The sequence below is a fragment of the Egretta garzetta genome, unplaced genomic scaffold (genome assembly GCF_000687185.1).
Source record: "Egretta garzetta isolate BGI_Z169 unplaced genomic scaffold, ASM68718v1 scaffold215, whole genome shotgun sequence".
NCBI classification, from domain to species: Eukaryota; Metazoa; Chordata; class Aves; order Pelecaniformes; family Ardeidae; genus Egretta; species Egretta garzetta.
This window is the reverse complement of record NW_009259719.1, coordinates 5,594,703-5,610,935: the sequence shown is the minus strand read 5'-3', so window position 1 is coordinate 5,610,935 and position 16,233 is coordinate 5,594,703. Positions and strand designations below refer to the sequence as shown.

Sequence of the window (16,233 nt, the reverse complement as noted above, 5' to 3'; positions counted from 1 at the left end):
GAGGGGGGCAGCTGTGAGACCCTGTTAAAGAGGAATGGAGCCGGGGGTTACGTGGAGGAGCCTCACTCACTCTGCAGAGAACCATAGCCTCTCTGGGCAGACATGGGCTGCACTGAGGTGCTCTGCTCCCCCTGCACTCTCCCTGTAGGTACAACAGGCTTCTGGAGGTGATTGCTCAGACGCTGAAGGATTTGCTGAAAGCTCTCAAGGGCCTGGTTGTGATGTCCTCGCAGCTGGAGCTGATGGCCAGCAGCTTGTACAACAACACTGTCCCCGAGCTGTGGAATGCTAAGGTACGTGCCCTGGCCAGCCCAGCTGCCTGCAGGAGCTCACCCAAACCGCAGGAATGGGTCATTGGCCACCACAGCTGGACTGGAGCCAGCTCTTGCTCCTCCATCATGGAAATGTCTCCTGCCTAGTGCAGCTCCAAGGTGTTCCCATCCCCAGGCTGGACGAATCCTGGGCTCTGGGCAGATGGGGCACAAGGTCTAGGGTGTCCTTGACTGCGTTCAACACCTTCCTCTGTGGGTGCCCCACAGGCCTACCCATCGCTGAAGCCCTTGGCGTCCTGGGTGAATGACCTGGTGCAGCGCATTGAATTCCTCCAGAAATGGATCAGCCATGGGATCCCCTCTGTGTTCTGGATCAGCGGGTTCTTCTTCCCCCAGGCCTTCCTCACCGGCACACTGCAGAACTTTGCCAGGAAATCCGTCATCTCCATCGACACCATCTCATTTAGCTTTAAGGTCAGTAAGTCAGCCAGAGACTCTGGATTTTTCTGGACTTTTTTTGGAATCTGCTGCTAGAAGGCCACAAAGGCAGCAATTCCAGCCCTGACCTGCCCAAGAGGTGAAGCCACCAGCTGCCCATGGACCCTGTCATCCCTCTTGTGCTCAGATACACCCACCCACACTGCCAGACACCTCCACAGGGCAAGCAGAGGCTTCTCTGCCTCTCCAGACCTGCTCACAGCCCCCTCTGCAGGCTTTGCCACAGGCTGCCCCACAGCCTCATGATGCGAGATGACAGAAAACCCAGCCCAGCCCATCTGAGAGCTGGGGCAGGCTCCCCTTTGGCAGTGCTGACTTAACTAAGAGCAACTTAAGGGTGTCCTTGGGACGTGCCTTCATCAGGGCCCGGGGCCCACTCTCCTCTGCAGGTGATGAAGGAGTCAGTGGGCGAGCTCACTCGCCCTCCCAACGAAGGCTGCTACATCCACGGTTTGTTTCTCGAAGGCGCCCGCTGGGACCCCGCTGCATTTCAGCTAGCGGAGTCGCGCCCCAAGGAGCTTTACACCGAGATGGCCGTCATCTGGCTGCTTCCTGTCCCCCACCGCCAGCCTCCAGCCACCGGCACCTACCTCTGCCCCATCTATAAGACTCTCACTCGCGCAGGTAGGTGCCCTAAGGGCAGGTCTCCAGAGGCAAGGGAGGCTGTAGAAGCAGCTAGGAAGGGCAGCCCAGGAGAGGCCCCAGTGTGTGCCTCCTGCCACACACTGAAATAGGGCAAGGCGCCGTTGGCTGAAACCAGCCAGGGAGGAAAAGGTTTCTCCTGCAGTGGTCGTGGAGATGGAGCAGCCAGGCACCCTGGCTCTGCGGCAGTGCCTCGGCCAGGCTCTCCCCAAGCCCGCACCTGAATACACACAAGGCTGTTTCCCCCAGGCACAGGGGTGGGACAGGGGATCTCACACAGGGTCACTTGTCCAGCTCAGCATGCAGCCAGGGCTGCAGTACCACCCTCTCACCCTCACTTCCCCTGCTACAGGCACGCTGTCAACAACGGGCCACTCCACCAACTACGTGATTGCTGTGGAGATCCCTACAGACAAGCCGCAGAAGCACTGGATCAAACGGGGCACAGCCTTGATCTGCGCCCTGGACTTCTAGCCAGAAAACCCACCCAATCCAGGAAACAGTCGCAGCCGAGGGCCTGAGCCAGAGTCTCTGCCATCCTGCACAGAGGTAGGCCGCACGGGCCCGCAGCAGCTCCCCCTCTCCTCCTGCCCTCTGAGCTGTGCCAATAAATTGAGCTTGACTCCACCAGCATCACATTCACCTGGTGTCATTGCAATCCCCACAATTACCTTAAATTTTTAGCACCACAGAAGAGCTGCCAGCAAGGACATGCAGCCCGGAGCAGACGGTGCACGCACACCCCTCGCCCTTCCCTTGCACACCTCTCCCTCGGCTGGCTGTTACAGGCTAGCTTTATTCCTTCAGACAGATCCATTATTTACATAACATGATATTAGACACAGCAAGAGACAGAAGGGTTTTTCTTCCCTTCAACAACTACCAAAAGAACAGTTCCATTCCATAGCCAAGAGCTGTACGAATTTGCACATTTGCAAAATTCAGTCCTTCCCTGTGGCAGCTCCCCTTGGCTCAGCCACGCTTCAGGACACCGCTGGGGAGGTGCCGACCCCTGGCTTCTGAGATCTCTGCCGGGGACAGGCAGGAGAAGACCACAGCAGGGCTGGCGGGAGGCAGCAGGCGGGAGGCAGGCCAGGCCCTCATGCTGCAGTAGGAAACAGGCTGCCACACACCCCCCCCAGTCCGCATCCCACCTTGAGCATTACACAGCCAGCTGCCTCTCCCCTGCCAAAAGGCTTCACCGGGGCACCAAGTGACTCCGCACCCAGCGTCCACCCCAGGGCTGTGCCCAGCAGCACCGAGGCCACCCTATGAACACTGCCTGTTCATAATTCACAGGGTTTCTCTGGGGACCGGGCCTGGAGCAACCCCATGCAAGCCACAGGCACTGCCAGGGCCACAGAGCTGCTCCCCAGGAAAGGGGCACAGGATCCAGCTCCAGGGACGAGCCCACCCCTCCTCAGCCGGCAGCAGGGCTGCCAAGGCCCAGGGGGGAGCCCGGCTGCACTGGCAGGGGGTGCTGCCTCCCCATTATTTTCGAAATAATAGCACTCTGGTTGGCCATTGAAACCAACAGAATCAACATAAAGGAGGCCCAGAGCAGCGAGGGCAGGGCGCAGGGGCACGGCCCAGCCTTGCATCCACCAGTGCTGGGAGCTGGGCAGGGTGGGGGGGTGGATGCAGGAGAGCAGGCCCTGTCCAGGAGCTGCCTCGCTCAGCAACAGCCAAAGCGTGGGTCAGAACCAAAAATAAATTTGGGGCAGGGAGGGAGCGGGATGGAAAACAGACACAAATGTCCTGGGGAAGTGCAGAGCTGAAGGCCTGGACGCAGGAGGACACAAGCCCCAGCCCGCTGCGGCCAGCACAGCCTCGCATGGGCATCGCTGGCATTCCCACAATGCCAGACCTGCCACCGGCCAGGTGGGCTCTTCCCCTCCTGGCGCAGTCCTCAGCCACGGTGCCGAGACGCGGCCCCACAGCCTGCAGGCGCTGCCGCGGTGTGGTCAGGCAACTGGGCGCTCCAGCTTGCCTTCTGCTGCAGCGGCAGGGACTCCCCTTGAGACAACAGATTTCTGCCTTTCACAACTCGGGCTGAGGAAAACCCGATTTCTCTTTGTCCCCAGGCTCCAGCTCAGCCGAGGGCTTGTCACTGCGGTCCCTCTTCCTTGGGCAAAGGGTAACAGAGATCCAAGTGCCACTGCCCAAAGCCACAGAGCCCAGCTGCTGCTTCTCACAGTCTTGACCCCCAGGCTACTGACGCTTGGCTTTATAGGGGCGGGAGCGTTTCCGGCGGTCCGGCTTCCTCTGCTTGTGCAGGCGGCCGATGCTGACTCCCTGCCGCCTGCGGACAGAGATGTTCTGCTCCACGAGGCTCGCCAGCATGCCTGCGGGGGGGGAGGCAGACAGACGTGCCCACGCTGGAGTGCTGGTACTGCCCAGGCCAGAGCACAGCCCAAAACCTATCAGCGAGCCCCTTCTGGGACTATAAAATCAGGACACGAAGCAGAGACGTGTGGCCCCCCAGACTGAGCGCTACCTCATGCCCCAGGCCTGGCAGAAGCAGAAGTCAGGGCAGGGTGAGCTGCCCAGGCTCCCAGCTGCTGCTCTGCCGCGCTCCGTGCAGCTGCCCCAGCTGAATCTGAACCCCGGGCTCCGTCCCCTCGCACAGCACTGCTCACCTTCCTGGGCCAGCATAGAGATAAAGGTGCAGATGAACTCATCATAGTTGTGGGTTCTCCTCTGGTCATCGATCTGCAGAGATGGCAAATCCACAAATAAGCCACAAACAGGTGGCAGGGAGAAAGGAGAGCACAAGGCTAACAAGGGGCAAAGAACCGGCATGCCCACCGGCCAAGGAGACCGGAGTGGGAAGGGACCCAGCTCCCAGCCCAGCCCAGGCCAGTGCACAACTGGGATGGTCTCCATCCCAGTTCAGACGCCAGCATTTTCCACAAAGGGCAGCTAGGAAGAGGCAAGAGGGGGCAGGGGAGGAATCCTGCCAGGCCTCGGGGCACAGACCACCCCTCCAGCCTCCTGGCAGTGGAGATGTTCAGCTGCAGCCCGGCTGCAGCCCTCCACCCCAGGCTGGTTCGTACCACCCAGGGGATTTGCTCTGCCCTGGGGGGAGCTCTGCCCCATAGGGCTGTTTGGGAAAGGGACCCCAAATGCTCCCCATTGCCATTCTCAGCTGAAACGCCCTCCCTCCACTTTGACATAAAGAAACCCCAGACAGAAGCCTTCAGGGAGCTAAATCAGCAACGCAAACAAGCCATCAGCAAACATACCTTGAATTTCTTCCTCTTCTCCACCTCTTCCTTCAGGCAGGCCTCATAGTTCGCAATCTCTGCCTCCACGCACTTCAGCAGTGCCAGCAGCTCCTGCCAGGATCAAACAGAGCAAAGGTGAGCAGACAGACCCCTGCTGCAGCCCAGGAGTGGGCAGGGTGAGCTGCTGGGTGTTCCTCTCTGTGCTGGGAAAGGGAGGATTCATCAAAGCAAAGAACACTTGCCAAGGGGGAAAAAAACAAAAAAAAAGGGCAGTTCATTGTAGGGAATTCCTGAGTCAGTGTGATCAATCAGCCAGCACTACGGCCAGCCCCAGCGGTGCTGGGCTCTGCCCCAGCCCCACATACCTGGTTCTTTGGGACAGGGGGAAGGGTTGCCTGCATGCCTGAGATACCCCCCAGGGCCTGGTTCCTCTGGATAGCAAAATCTGAAGACCTCCCTTTTGAGTAAAACAGTTTCTAGCCAGCTCTCCTCCAGGGAGCCCCGATGTGCTTGTGCCACCCAAGCCTGCTCCTGTCTCCGGCTGGAGGGCAGAGACAGGCAGTAAAGTTATCGGCAGGCTGGGATTTGGGGGTGCAGGGTCCCACCAGCCCCTGGCCCAACAGAGAGCACGGCACACCAAACGTCTCAGCTGCAGGAGACAGTGGCTCTGCCCACTGCCAAGGCAAATGTCCCCGAGATGACGCAAGGCACAAAACCTGCACTGCTCTGTGCCTCGAGGGACGGCTGCGGCGACACGCGAGCGGGACAGCGTGCACATGCGGTTCAGTCACTGCCAGCGCTGCTGCGTCTCTGGGTGAGCGCAGGGAGCTCCATGTTCCCAGGGCTGTCGCAGCACAAAACTCACCTTGGGAGAATACTTTTCCCCCCCAGGGTGATCACTGGTCCTGCCAAGTCCCACCTTCTCTTTGCTGTCACTGGCCTCACTGCCCTCCTTCTCGTCCAGTTTGATAGCGACCGGGGCCTCTTCACCGGGTTTGATGGAAGGAGGGGAGCTTTTCCCCCCATCTGTGCACGGGGAAAGGAAGCATTAGGAGCCATGGCAAAGGACCAGTAGCCACTCCCGAAGCCACAGGACATTGTTCCGTTGCAGCAGGGGAGGTGCCACCCCCCCAAAAAGCTGGCAGGCACCCACCTGCAACAGCCAGCGGGCAGAACACGCCGTCCTCCGTGAGGTGCAGCAGCCCGGTGCTGATGATGGGCCCCAGGTCCCTGACGGCCCGGTTGTAGCGCATGCAGTCGACTCGCAGCAGACCGTCCTCCTCACCAAAGAGCACCTTGGAGATGTGGGAGGTGACGGGGCTGGAGGGGCGGGTGGGGTTGGCCGAGCGGATGGGAGAGCGCAGCGGGGAGTTGAAGGCACTGCCGATCTCCGAGGCAGTGTCCGTGCTCTCGTTGCTGGGCGTGGGAGAGGGCTGGGAGTGGGTGACCACCGCCACAGCAGCGCCCCCACCGCTTGTCTTGATGGACAGGGGAATGGAAAGGTCCTTCTGAGACTCCTTCAGCTTCTCGGCCAGGACGTTGATGGTGTTGGGCTGGAGGACGGAGAGCTGGCCATCCGCAGCCCCCATCCCGTGCTCCTGCTTTACCTGCCCTTTCCTTTTGTACCTGCCAGACACACAGCAGGGAAGGTGAGCAGCTGGCGGAAAGAGGTGGGGGCCCAGCGCAGGCACTGCCAGCTCCATGCTCAGCACTCCAGGCTGCCTGCTGGGATGGCCTGAAACATTTCTAGGCCCCCCCACCACTGCCACCAGCTTCCCTGACAGCACCCACGCCACTGAACCACCAGCTATGGGTACTCCTGTGCAGCCAAGGGGCACAGAGGGCTTCCCAAAGGGTGCTGTGTACCCCTTGCTCTTCCCTCAGAAGCCCCAAGAGCAGCCTTGCTGTGACCCCACCTTCCAGACCTTAACAGCACTATGAGCACACCAACACTGCCACCCGGAGCCAGTTTGGCAATCAGCACTGGGGAACTGAGGTTGATTTTGGTGAAATGAAGCCCCCCAGGCAGGGCCCACCATGTTTCCTTAACCACCAGGCTCCCTTCAATGCAGCGCAGTCGGTCTCCACTCCCCAACCGCAAAATACTGCAATTTATCAGCTGCCAGGTGACCTTCTGCAGGTCAAGCCCCACCACCCACGCAGCCACCAGTGGCACTAGAAAAGCCCTAGCAGGAGGGAGCTACGAGAAGCCCCTCCAGAGCAGGGCTATTCTGTTTATTTGGGAACATTTGGAAAAGGGGAGAAAGCAGAGAAGCCGCAAAGGTTGCTGCTGATACGCAGTTAGTCAGGGCAGCCAAAATTGTGAAGAGCTACAGAAGCGCTTCACAAAATCCAGTGAAATAGCAGGACAAGAGAGCAGCCCTAATTGCGCCCACAGGTGCAGGCCCTAACACAGCTGACCACTCAGGAAAGATCTGGAAGTCACCGCTGGTGGTTCTGCAAATGTCTGCTCCCTGCCCCTCGCCCTCGGCTCAAGCTGTCACCTGATGGCCGAGTTGGTGTTACGAACTTCCTCCTCATCATCATCATCATAGTCATCCTCATCATCCGAGTACTGCTGGTGCTGTCGGACTGGGACCCGGCTGCGACCCACTCCTGCTGCCAGATCTTCCTCCTCCTGCAAAACACCATTGCTGATGGCCTGCCGACAGCAGGGCAAGGAGGAGCCCAGCAGATACGTCCTTAGGCCAGCTAAGCAGCAGGGCTTGCCCCTTCTGAGAGGAGACGGGGAACTCTTCCCTGTGCTCGCTCAGTTGACCCACATCAATGCTCACCTCTTTTGCCAGGTCAGACTTTACCCCCTCACCTGCCAGCCTGGGTTAGTGCAAGGGTAGGGCAGGCTGCAAGGCCAGGGAAAGGCTTAGACTGCCTGACAGCCATAGTCCCAAAGAGGTGAGGGACTGGAATTGAAAAGCTCAGCTCAAGTCAGGCATGCTGCTGGCCTGGAGCTCCAGCCTACCTGCATGGGGGATTTGGCATAGTTGTGATTATCCAGGAAGGCTGGCAACCTCTGCACGATGGGGTTGGGGTTTGCTGGAGGCGCCCCGTTGATACTGCTCGCTGACGTCTTTGCCACCGGTTTGGATTTGCTGGGTGGGCTCTGCGTGGCTGCAGGGTGGCCCAGGCTGGCAGGCTCATCGGTGCCATCTGCCATACAAGCACAGCACAGCCTTTCATGACCAGCACCACCACGTTTTACTCAATGTCCTCTGCCACCCCTTGCCCAGGCCACAAAGCAGAAGAGCTCTTATGCTCCACCAGACCATCATACCCGCTTTCCCATTCCACCTCCAGCCGTCACAAGTGTTCCCAAGCTTAAGCCCTCCCATTTTCAAGCTCCATGTCCCTCCAACACTTCGCCCAGGCACAGATGCATCTACCACGCCCCAGCACAGTGTGCGCGGAGCTGGGCTTGAAGAAAAGAAAGTGAAGCTGACCATAAAGCTCCCTCAAAGTCCAGGTCAGCCAGCCATTGTCACCAGCCTGTGCTCACTTCATGGCAGGCCGGGCTGGCTGGCTGGCAACACCACCAGTACGGGGGCCTACCTGGATGGGTGCTCTCTGGAGTTGCAGTCTTGCTGCTGGCTAGCTTTGCCTCTTCTGGGGGCTGAGACTCCTGAGACTTCTGGGTCTGGATCAGCTCAGGCTGAGTTACTCGGATAAGCTTGAAGGCAAATGACAGAAACTGAGCGCTGGACTGGGGCAACCCAAACCACATCCCTCCTGCTCAAGCACTGCAGAAGGAGAACTTTGCGAGGGTGAGACAATGGCCGAGCGCCCGTGCATCTGCACGGACAACCTCCCAGGTGAGCAGCAAAAGGCCAAGCAGCCAAAGGCCAAGCAGCCCGGCTGGCTACCTCCTCCTCCCAGAAGGCATTTCCCAAGGCCAAAAAACAAATCATAAAATCCAGGGCCTGCACAGGGTGATGCCCTGACAGCAGAGCCTATTCCCACGTCAGGCTCACACTCTCTCAGGGCTTGAGCTGTCTCACCTGCTGCAAGGCCTCCAGCACAGTCTGGCGGTTCATCTTCAGGATGTGCAGTTTGGACTCATACTTCATCCTCCGATCAGGCACCACCGCCATCAGGTTGAAGCGGATGTCATGGTATGGCTCCCTGCAGGAAGGGACAGCAGACATCAGCTGCAAGCCGGTGGTGCAAAGCCCATCTCCCAGACAGGGGGGCCAGGAGGCTGCCAGCCAAACCCCCCACACCTCCTGCGGGCTCTTTCCAGGCGGCACCTCCCCTGCCCTGGTGTTTAACACCAACACACGGGAGGCTTTTCCCCCCAAAACCAAGCCAACCTCACACTGGCTGAAGAAGCAGAGCAGGTTACTTCAGCCACAACACAAAACACCCTGCACAGAGTCACAGGTCGGCTGAGGTGGAAAGGGACCTGTGGAGGTCATCTGCTACAGCTCCTGCTCCAGCAGGGTTACCCATGGCTGGTTGCCCAGGACCACGTCCAGACAGCTTCTGAGTATCTCCAAGGATGGAGACTCCACAACCTCTCAGGGCAACGCGTGCCAGCACTCAGTCACCCTCACGCCCAAGCATCCAAGAGGCCCAGCTCAGGACCAGAAGCACCATTCCTTCTCCTATGGACCCAAGCTAACCTAATCTGGCCACTCTTACCTGCATGGCCATTTGCAGGGACTCTGCATCGTACAGAGTGTGGCTTCTCTGCGTTCTCTGAAGGCAGGCAAATTGCAGGCAAGAGAAGGCAAGGAGGCAGTGCACCTCCACCCTTCCCAAGCAACATCCTCCACCCCCACTTCCACAACTTGTCACACAGAGACCACAGTAGAAATAATCCAGGGAAAAACAGCGAGGGGCCAGTGCCTCCACCACACCCCGGGACATTACCCTGCAGTGGCCAGGCCAATGCGCTCCATGATTACTCTCCTGGCTTTGTCCGTCCATTCCTCGTCATCAGCCCATGGCCCTGTGATGAGACAGAGCCAGACTTAGCAAATCAGCCCAAGGCTCCTACTTCAGATTCACAGAGTGGATCCTGCCATCCCCACGAGAGGCAATCTCATGGCTCCCTTAGACACCAGGAAGCAAGTCAAGAAGTGGCCTGGGAGGCAGAAGGACCACGCTGTCAGCCCATACGTGGAACCCCCTGCCTCTGCCTTTGAAATGGAAAACGTGAGTTATCTGCAGGGCAGAAAGGTGAGTTTTGAACCCTACAGACCACAAGCAATTCACAGGCTCCGGGCTCATAAAGCCCAAGGAAATCCCAGATTCTGCTGGAGTTCACGTGCCACTGGATCTGATGCCGTGCTTAAGAAACCCAAGTACATGATGTGGGTACCTTACCAAAGGGCCTGACAGAAGCAGAGTCCTAGCGGGGATAAAGAACTGTCTGAAAGACAGAACTAGGGGTCAAGTCATAAAAGAAGGGAGTAACCCAAGCAGCCTGCCGGGATCTGTCTTGGGACCTTGTGCCTCAACACACACCAGTTATTTGGCGCAAGGAGAGGGTAAGGAGGACACAAATACTGCTTGCGATACCAAGGCATTTCAGAGCTGCAGAAGGCCCTTGTGACCCTGAGCAACTGGGGAGGAAAATGGCAAGGCTGGAAAGAGCAATGCAATGCATTTAGAAATAATTGCTTTCTAGACGCAGTGTGCAGTCCCCAGTGCACAGGCTCCAAAATGAGCTATCAAAACTCAGGACAAATCTGGGAGCCACTGGAGTGATTCTCCACAAACATTAGTTAACGCTTAGTGGCAATGAAAAATAATACAAACATTTGGACATACCAGGGTGTCTATTCGACTGTGTCAAGGAGTAGGGACAGGTGGGCTCTTACCGTGGTCAATGGGATAGACCTTCAGCCCGTCCAGCTCAAACAGCCGTCCCTTGATGGGGACATAACTGACAAAATGAAAAGCCTCCATGGTTCGCACAGCACTGATGCCATTCTGCTTTTCCGGCAAGTGCCGTGGCTCTGGCCTGCGAGGGCAAAAGAGACGAGAGGTCAGCAGAGAGCCTGCCTCCTCCAGCGAAAGCGAGCTGCAGGACACCCCCTCGCTCACCTGGCATGGCTGTTATGGGCCTTGGCCAGCTCTGGGGCGTTGCCGATGGCATAGCCTTTACTCTGCAGCAAAGAGCAAGAGAGGAAAATGACTGAGAAGTGACAGGAAACAAAATGCGTCACCCACTAGCTCCCCGCTCCCTCCCTCCATATGCAGGGCTGGGAAAGCAACTTTCAGGCACATCCTCTGCTCTGCTGAGTTTTGAGTAAAACCCAAGATGAACAGAACACATCATTTCTGCTAAAGAAATTACAGTTAGAGAGAAACACAGACTTCAAGATAGGTCTGAAGGTAGGAGAGAGGACTTTTGATCACAGATTTGGAGAATGCACCTGGGCTAGGGAATAACAGGACAGAAGGCTCAGAGCTGTGCCCAGTGTAAGGGCACCAAGGCTCTGAGCAAGGCAAGGTAGGAAGATGCAATACCGACATAGCGTGCAGCCACGAAGGGCTGGAGGAGCCAGCTCGTTAGCGCATCATCCTGAGAGGGGAGCAAGAGGCAGATTCACACGCGCCACCTGTGCACAGCCCTGCACGCAGCCCCTACCTCAGGGCTGAATCCTTTGGTGAAATCCTTCATGCGGCTCAGCGTGGGGCCCAGATCGACATTGTTGCAGTTCAGGAGGACGCTCAGCAGGGCATGGGTGGCACAGGAATTGGGGATCAGCTGGAGAGTGACACAAAGACCATCTTAACCAGCAGGAACAAGGCAACCCTTCCACAGCCCTTCAGAGTCAACAAGAATCAACTAAGTACTGATGCAAGAACCACTTGTGAGAGCAGCGACTCGACCTCGGCTCTCAGAGGAAGGAAAGAGGTCAGTCTCGTTTAGCGAGCCACACCATGCCCCCATGAGGATCTGCTCCCAGCACAGGCCACGAACAGGCTTGCAGCCCTCACTGGATTCCCTCCAACCTGGAGCTCAGGGCAGAGACTCACAGGAAAGAGGAGCTGCTCTCAGGACCAGCGAGAGCAAAGCAGCTTCTCAGTACCACGTTGCTGCCCTGAGGTGCCACATAAGACACCTCCCCCCCTCCTTCCCCTCGCCTCCAGGCTACCTGGTGAGCAAAGAACATGTTATTAACGATGTCATCATCGATCACTGATGTCTCATCCACCAGGGTAGAGACCTTCCGGCGTGATCTGCGCTCCTCAATCCACTTGAACAGGAAGATGAACCCATACACAGGGCTGCGGAGAGAAGGCAGAAGCTGCATCATTTTGGACAGACCACAGCAGTGGGGCTGCTCTGCCCAGCGCCAGAAACCTTCTGTTTCAAACCACAGGCAGAGCAAAGACAGGGAAGGAAAGCAGAACCACCAGCCCCATCTTTCTGGAAGCAACCATCCCTGTTACCCAGGACACCCTCCTGTGCTGATGTTCCAGGCTCAGGCAACAATCAAGTTTGAAAACTTTGGGGTCTGACAGGTCCTAAGAGGCTCAAGCCAGAGAAAATAGGAGGTGAAATTCACCTCTGGACACTGACTGACCTGCAGAACAGTGCCTGACCACCAACTGATCCCTCCTTTTACACATACCTCATTTTCATTTTCAAGAGGAGATCAGACAATGGCTTTTAAGAAAGCGGCAGTCTCAAAGCCATTTTAAAGCACCGAGACAGGGAGAAAGCCCACTGCAAGCATGCCGGCTTGGCACTGTACCTCTCCATAAGGGAGACAAATTCCCTGAAGTATGTCCCCCACCCACGGTCTTTCTTAAGGCATGAGATCACCCCTCTGCCCCAAACCTGATGAAGCACTCCTTCATGCTTACAACTTACTTACACCTGATGAGCTCACACAAGCCCCTCTGACCACCTGGCGATGAGTTCCCAGGCCCACAGATGCATTCTGCTTAATAAAACTCAAACTTTCACACCTGTGACTTACCCTTGGCATTTGCTCTGCAGATCATAAATCTCTTCAACCTGCACTCCCTTGACCCCTGCAAACAAAGGGCAGAAGCTGGTACAAAGCCCACCAGAAAGGACTAGGGGTAATATCAAGCATGAAACCAACTTCCCAGGAAGACTTCTTGTACTCACCAAAATCTTCGACCAGGAGTGTGAAGAGACCTGAAAAGGAGCAAAACCAAATTATTACTTCTGGCTGAATAGAGCAGAGAGGAAACCTGCTGCCACTAGCCCCCGAAGGTCTCACGTGGTCCCAGGCCAAGACACAGCCAAAAAAATTGCAGCAGAGTGGCACCAGGATCACGCTGACACCCCTGCAGCAAAGCTGTTGAGCACTGGCTCGCTACAGAGGTGCTCTGGCTCCCTTCATCCCTCCATCCCCATTCATTATCCTCTTTCTTGAGTGGACTTGAACCAACCCTCTCCTGCTGGAGCCAGATGAAGCTGGACCCACCTTCAGCACCCTGACCCACTGCAGATGACCTGCCAAGACGTAAATCCCCACCACGAAGAGCAGCAGGGAGCACCTAAAAGACACACACTCTTCTAACTGGAGGGAAATGTAGCTGAAGAGATCACAGGATATTTTTTAAAAGAAAAAAAGATCACTTATGTTCTTGTTGGCAAGAGACAGCCAGTGAAGGGAAAGCCAGCTCAGAGCAACAGGGCTGCAGGGGAGTTCAAGGGCCGAAAGGCTCAGCTTCATCTCCCTCTCTCCCAGGGGACCAAATCCAAGAGCCTGTCTCCAGTGACTACAAAATTCCCGCTACAGAAAGACATAACCCAGGATACAGAGACAACAGCAAAGAGACCGAAGGATTACTAGACATCAGTGACTGAGAAGCAGCTTCCACTACAATGCTGTAGCAAAGGCAAGCAGCCCAATTCTCAGGCGGTCCCCCGCACGTGGAGTTAGCAAGCTCGAGACTGGAATAATAAATCTGCTGCTTTCGCTCCCATATAAAGGCTGCTGAAAGCCTGGGAGGAAGTCCAGGGAATATCAATAAGAAGGATTCAATCCTGAGAAACATCCTTGTAAGCAAAGACTTAAGGAACTGATGTAAGTGGCTCAGTCAAGAAGGGAAGAGCCCAAGGGGCTTCCAAGCCAAAGTTAAAATGACTAAAACAAGGAGGAAACTTCTGGGAGCAAAAAGTCTTCATTAATTTTGCAGAAAATGTTGTATTTCTTAAAAAACAATCAGCGGGAGGAAACACGCTATGGAAGTAACAAGCTCGGAACCAGCAACAGTCTCCTTGCCGTGCAACACTGTTACACCAGACCCCGGTGCCTTTCTGACTGAGATGCTTTTGCTCAAAATACTTGACACTGTGGAGGGCTGTGTCATACAGGTGACATCTACAGAGACTTCAGGAAGCACCACAGGCTCGCTGCCTTCTTTGCAGCAACCCCCTTAGGGCAAGCGGTCCTTGCAGACCATAAGGGTCTTCAGATGTTCATTACAGCCACGATTCTTGTTCCCTCTTTAGACAGCATCCGTTATAGAAGCAGGAGTCACAGCTGTTTACAGGTAGAGTCTCTCAACTGTAAAAGCTTCTGCAAAAGTCAAAAGCCTCACTCCTCTCCAATTTCAACAGTTACAGTCTACCAATCACAGCAAAACACATGCGGTGAGAGATGTGAACCATATCACAAGCTCTGCCTTGCAGCCAGCAAAGATTTGCATCAGAGCAAGGCCTTGCAAATACAAACAACCGTAAATGCCAAAAGCAGCGCTGTTCACACAGGCACCACCAGAAGGAGAAGACCAAGCAGGACTCCCAAGTTTGCTGTGGCTCAGCCTGGAGCACTCCCACATCTCCGCAGCAGCCCTCCAGGAGTGTGTGTCAGATGGGCAGGGCTACACCGAAGGAGATGGGAAGTCAGCCGTCATGTGTTTTCCTCCTGTCAACATCACTGGAAGGCAGAGAGAGGGTGAAGCCAAACTTCTCTGACTGCACCATGAAAGGACAAGAAGTGACGGGAACAAACTACAGCAAGAGAAATTCTGACTACACATCCAGAAAAAAAACCAACTCTTCGCTACCAGCATGGTCAGCCCTGGGACCAAGGTGCAGAAATCTCCTTCTTGTCAACCAGACATGGCCACGAGCAACCTGAATTACTATGAAGTTAAGCTCTGCTTTGGGCCAAAGATTTCCAGGGACCCCTTCCAACTGTGTTTTTTCTGCAGTTTGTTTCTGTATTTTATATTACCTCAGCACCCAGGAAAGGCACAGTCCTGCTGCGGCCATCTATCCTGGAACACCAGAAACCCCCATCCCAAATTATTTGAGTTGGCTGGAGGAAACATTCAGGTGTCCACAAGCACATGCAATGCTATGCCAGCAGCCTCGAAGTTCTCAAGGCTCCCCTCTCCACCCAGCAGCCGCAGCAGACAGCCCAAATCTGGATCTACTGACCCTCCCAACCAGTAAAGCACTGAGAGCTTTCAGTCCCAAGCCCTGTGGTGAGGGCTGGACAGCTTATGGGATGTGTTGAAAGCCAAGAGCAGTGCACGGGTCATTCCTAACCGCTGTCTCAGCTCCCACCTCTGCATCTGAACCTCCGCACACCCAAAGGAGTGCAGCTGCGGCATGCCGAGTGCCTGCCTCTGCAGCAGTATTAGGGCAGGAATTCGGCCCAGACAGATTATCTTCCAAGGAAATAACCTTCCTCCTAGGTCTGAGAATCCAAATGATGTCCTGTCTTCAGCATTGTCATGATGAAGAAGAAGGGGGAGGATGGAAACGATTTTGGCAATTCCCAAGTACTGGTAAAAAGAGGATAAAGAGCAGCAAAACCTGCTGGAGACTGGCAGCAGACAGAATCCTTCACTGGGTGCAGGAAGACAAGTATAATGCCAAGGGTCCAGCTTCTTCACCCACAGCCTCAAAAATACACTGCCACACCCTGAATACCAGCTCTCAGACTCCCAGAGGACGACCTCAAATCACACTATGGCAGCTCAGACAGGTTAAAACAATGCTCAGCCAGTGCCCCAGCTGATGCTGGCTTTGGCCCTCAAATCCTAACCCGCAAAACACACTCCGGAACTCCACCACAGAAACCACCTTTTCCAGCATAGCGGGAAGGGGACGCCTGGGACTGTCCTGCTCCCAGTTGCTCAGGCACCATATGGGCTCTTCAGCACCTTTCCTGGGCTACCTGGGGGAGAAGGTTTGAGCCACCCACTCAGCTGCAAAGTGATGACAGGATCTGACATGCATGGGACATGGGAGCATGCAAGGGTGGCGTCTAAGTGACATGGGTTGCACTCAATCGCCTGTGAAGCTCTGAGGCAATTGCCAATCAGAGCTGTTTCTGTAGCAAGGGGCATCCCATATGCACACCTCTCCCTGTATTTCAGCCATATTTTGGGGTGTATTCCCAAACAACAGGAATGCTTCATGCTACACCCTCACAGCGTTTCAGATGTTTTCCACAGAGATCCTGGGGCTTGTCAGATCACACACACACCCCAATGTATCAGGGGCACCTTGGACCCCATGTACAAGTGCTACCAGAGTCTGAGCCCTCACAATGCTCCTGCAACCCTACATGCAGCCTCCTGACATCCCCTCTTCTGTCTGCCCTACACCTTCATAGCCTTCCTCT

General features: G+C 55.9%; 2 protein-coding genes across 4 annotated transcripts in view; one reads left to right on the top strand and one right to left on the bottom strand.

Annotated features, from left to right (window-relative positions):
- The window catches only part of DNAH1 (dynein axonemal heavy chain 1), a 71,667-nt gene extending 69,559 nt beyond the window's left edge, over positions 1 to 2,108 (top strand). Inside the window, exons 76-79 of the mRNA XM_035894624.1 lie at positions 149 to 293; positions 540 to 746; positions 1,160 to 1,394; positions 1,765 to 2,108. Coding sequence (XP_035750517.1) covers positions 149 to 293; positions 540 to 746; positions 1,160 to 1,394; positions 1,765 to 1,886 — 709 coding nt within the window. The 3' untranslated portion in view covers positions 1,887 to 2,108. The remainder of the gene's footprint in view (positions 1 to 148; positions 294 to 539; positions 747 to 1,159; positions 1,395 to 1,764) is intronic.
- An 80-nt stretch (positions 2,109 to 2,188) lies between these two features.
- BAP1 (BRCA1 associated protein 1) lies at positions 2,189 to 15,774 on the bottom strand. Of its 3 annotated transcripts, none has more exons than XM_035894625.1 (17): positions 15,690 to 15,774; positions 12,750 to 12,779; positions 12,595 to 12,649; positions 11,764 to 11,896; positions 11,253 to 11,372; positions 10,706 to 10,767; positions 10,480 to 10,622; positions 9,527 to 9,605; positions 8,653 to 8,776; positions 8,207 to 8,324; positions 7,620 to 7,807; positions 7,144 to 7,277; positions 5,793 to 6,265; positions 5,505 to 5,665; positions 4,658 to 4,750; positions 4,052 to 4,124; positions 2,189 to 3,757 (listed from the first exon to the last, which is right to left on the bottom strand). In XM_035894625.1, exons 1-17 carry the CDS (start codon positions 15,751 to 15,753, stop codon positions 3,624 to 3,626), a joined length of 2,184 nt encoding a protein of 727 aa, XP_035750518.1. In that variant the 5' UTR covers positions 15,754 to 15,774; the 3' UTR covers positions 2,189 to 3,623. The 3 variants fall into 3 exon arrangements, 2 of the variants coding, with proteins under 2 accessions (XP_035750518.1, XP_035750519.1); XM_035894626.1 differs by having other exon boundaries at positions 5,559 to 5,665; XR_004842062.1 differs by lacking the exons at positions 2,189 to 3,757; positions 4,052 to 4,124 and having other exon boundaries at positions 4,672 to 4,750; positions 5,356 to 5,665.
- Between the last annotated feature and the right edge of the window lie 459 nt (positions 15,775 to 16,233).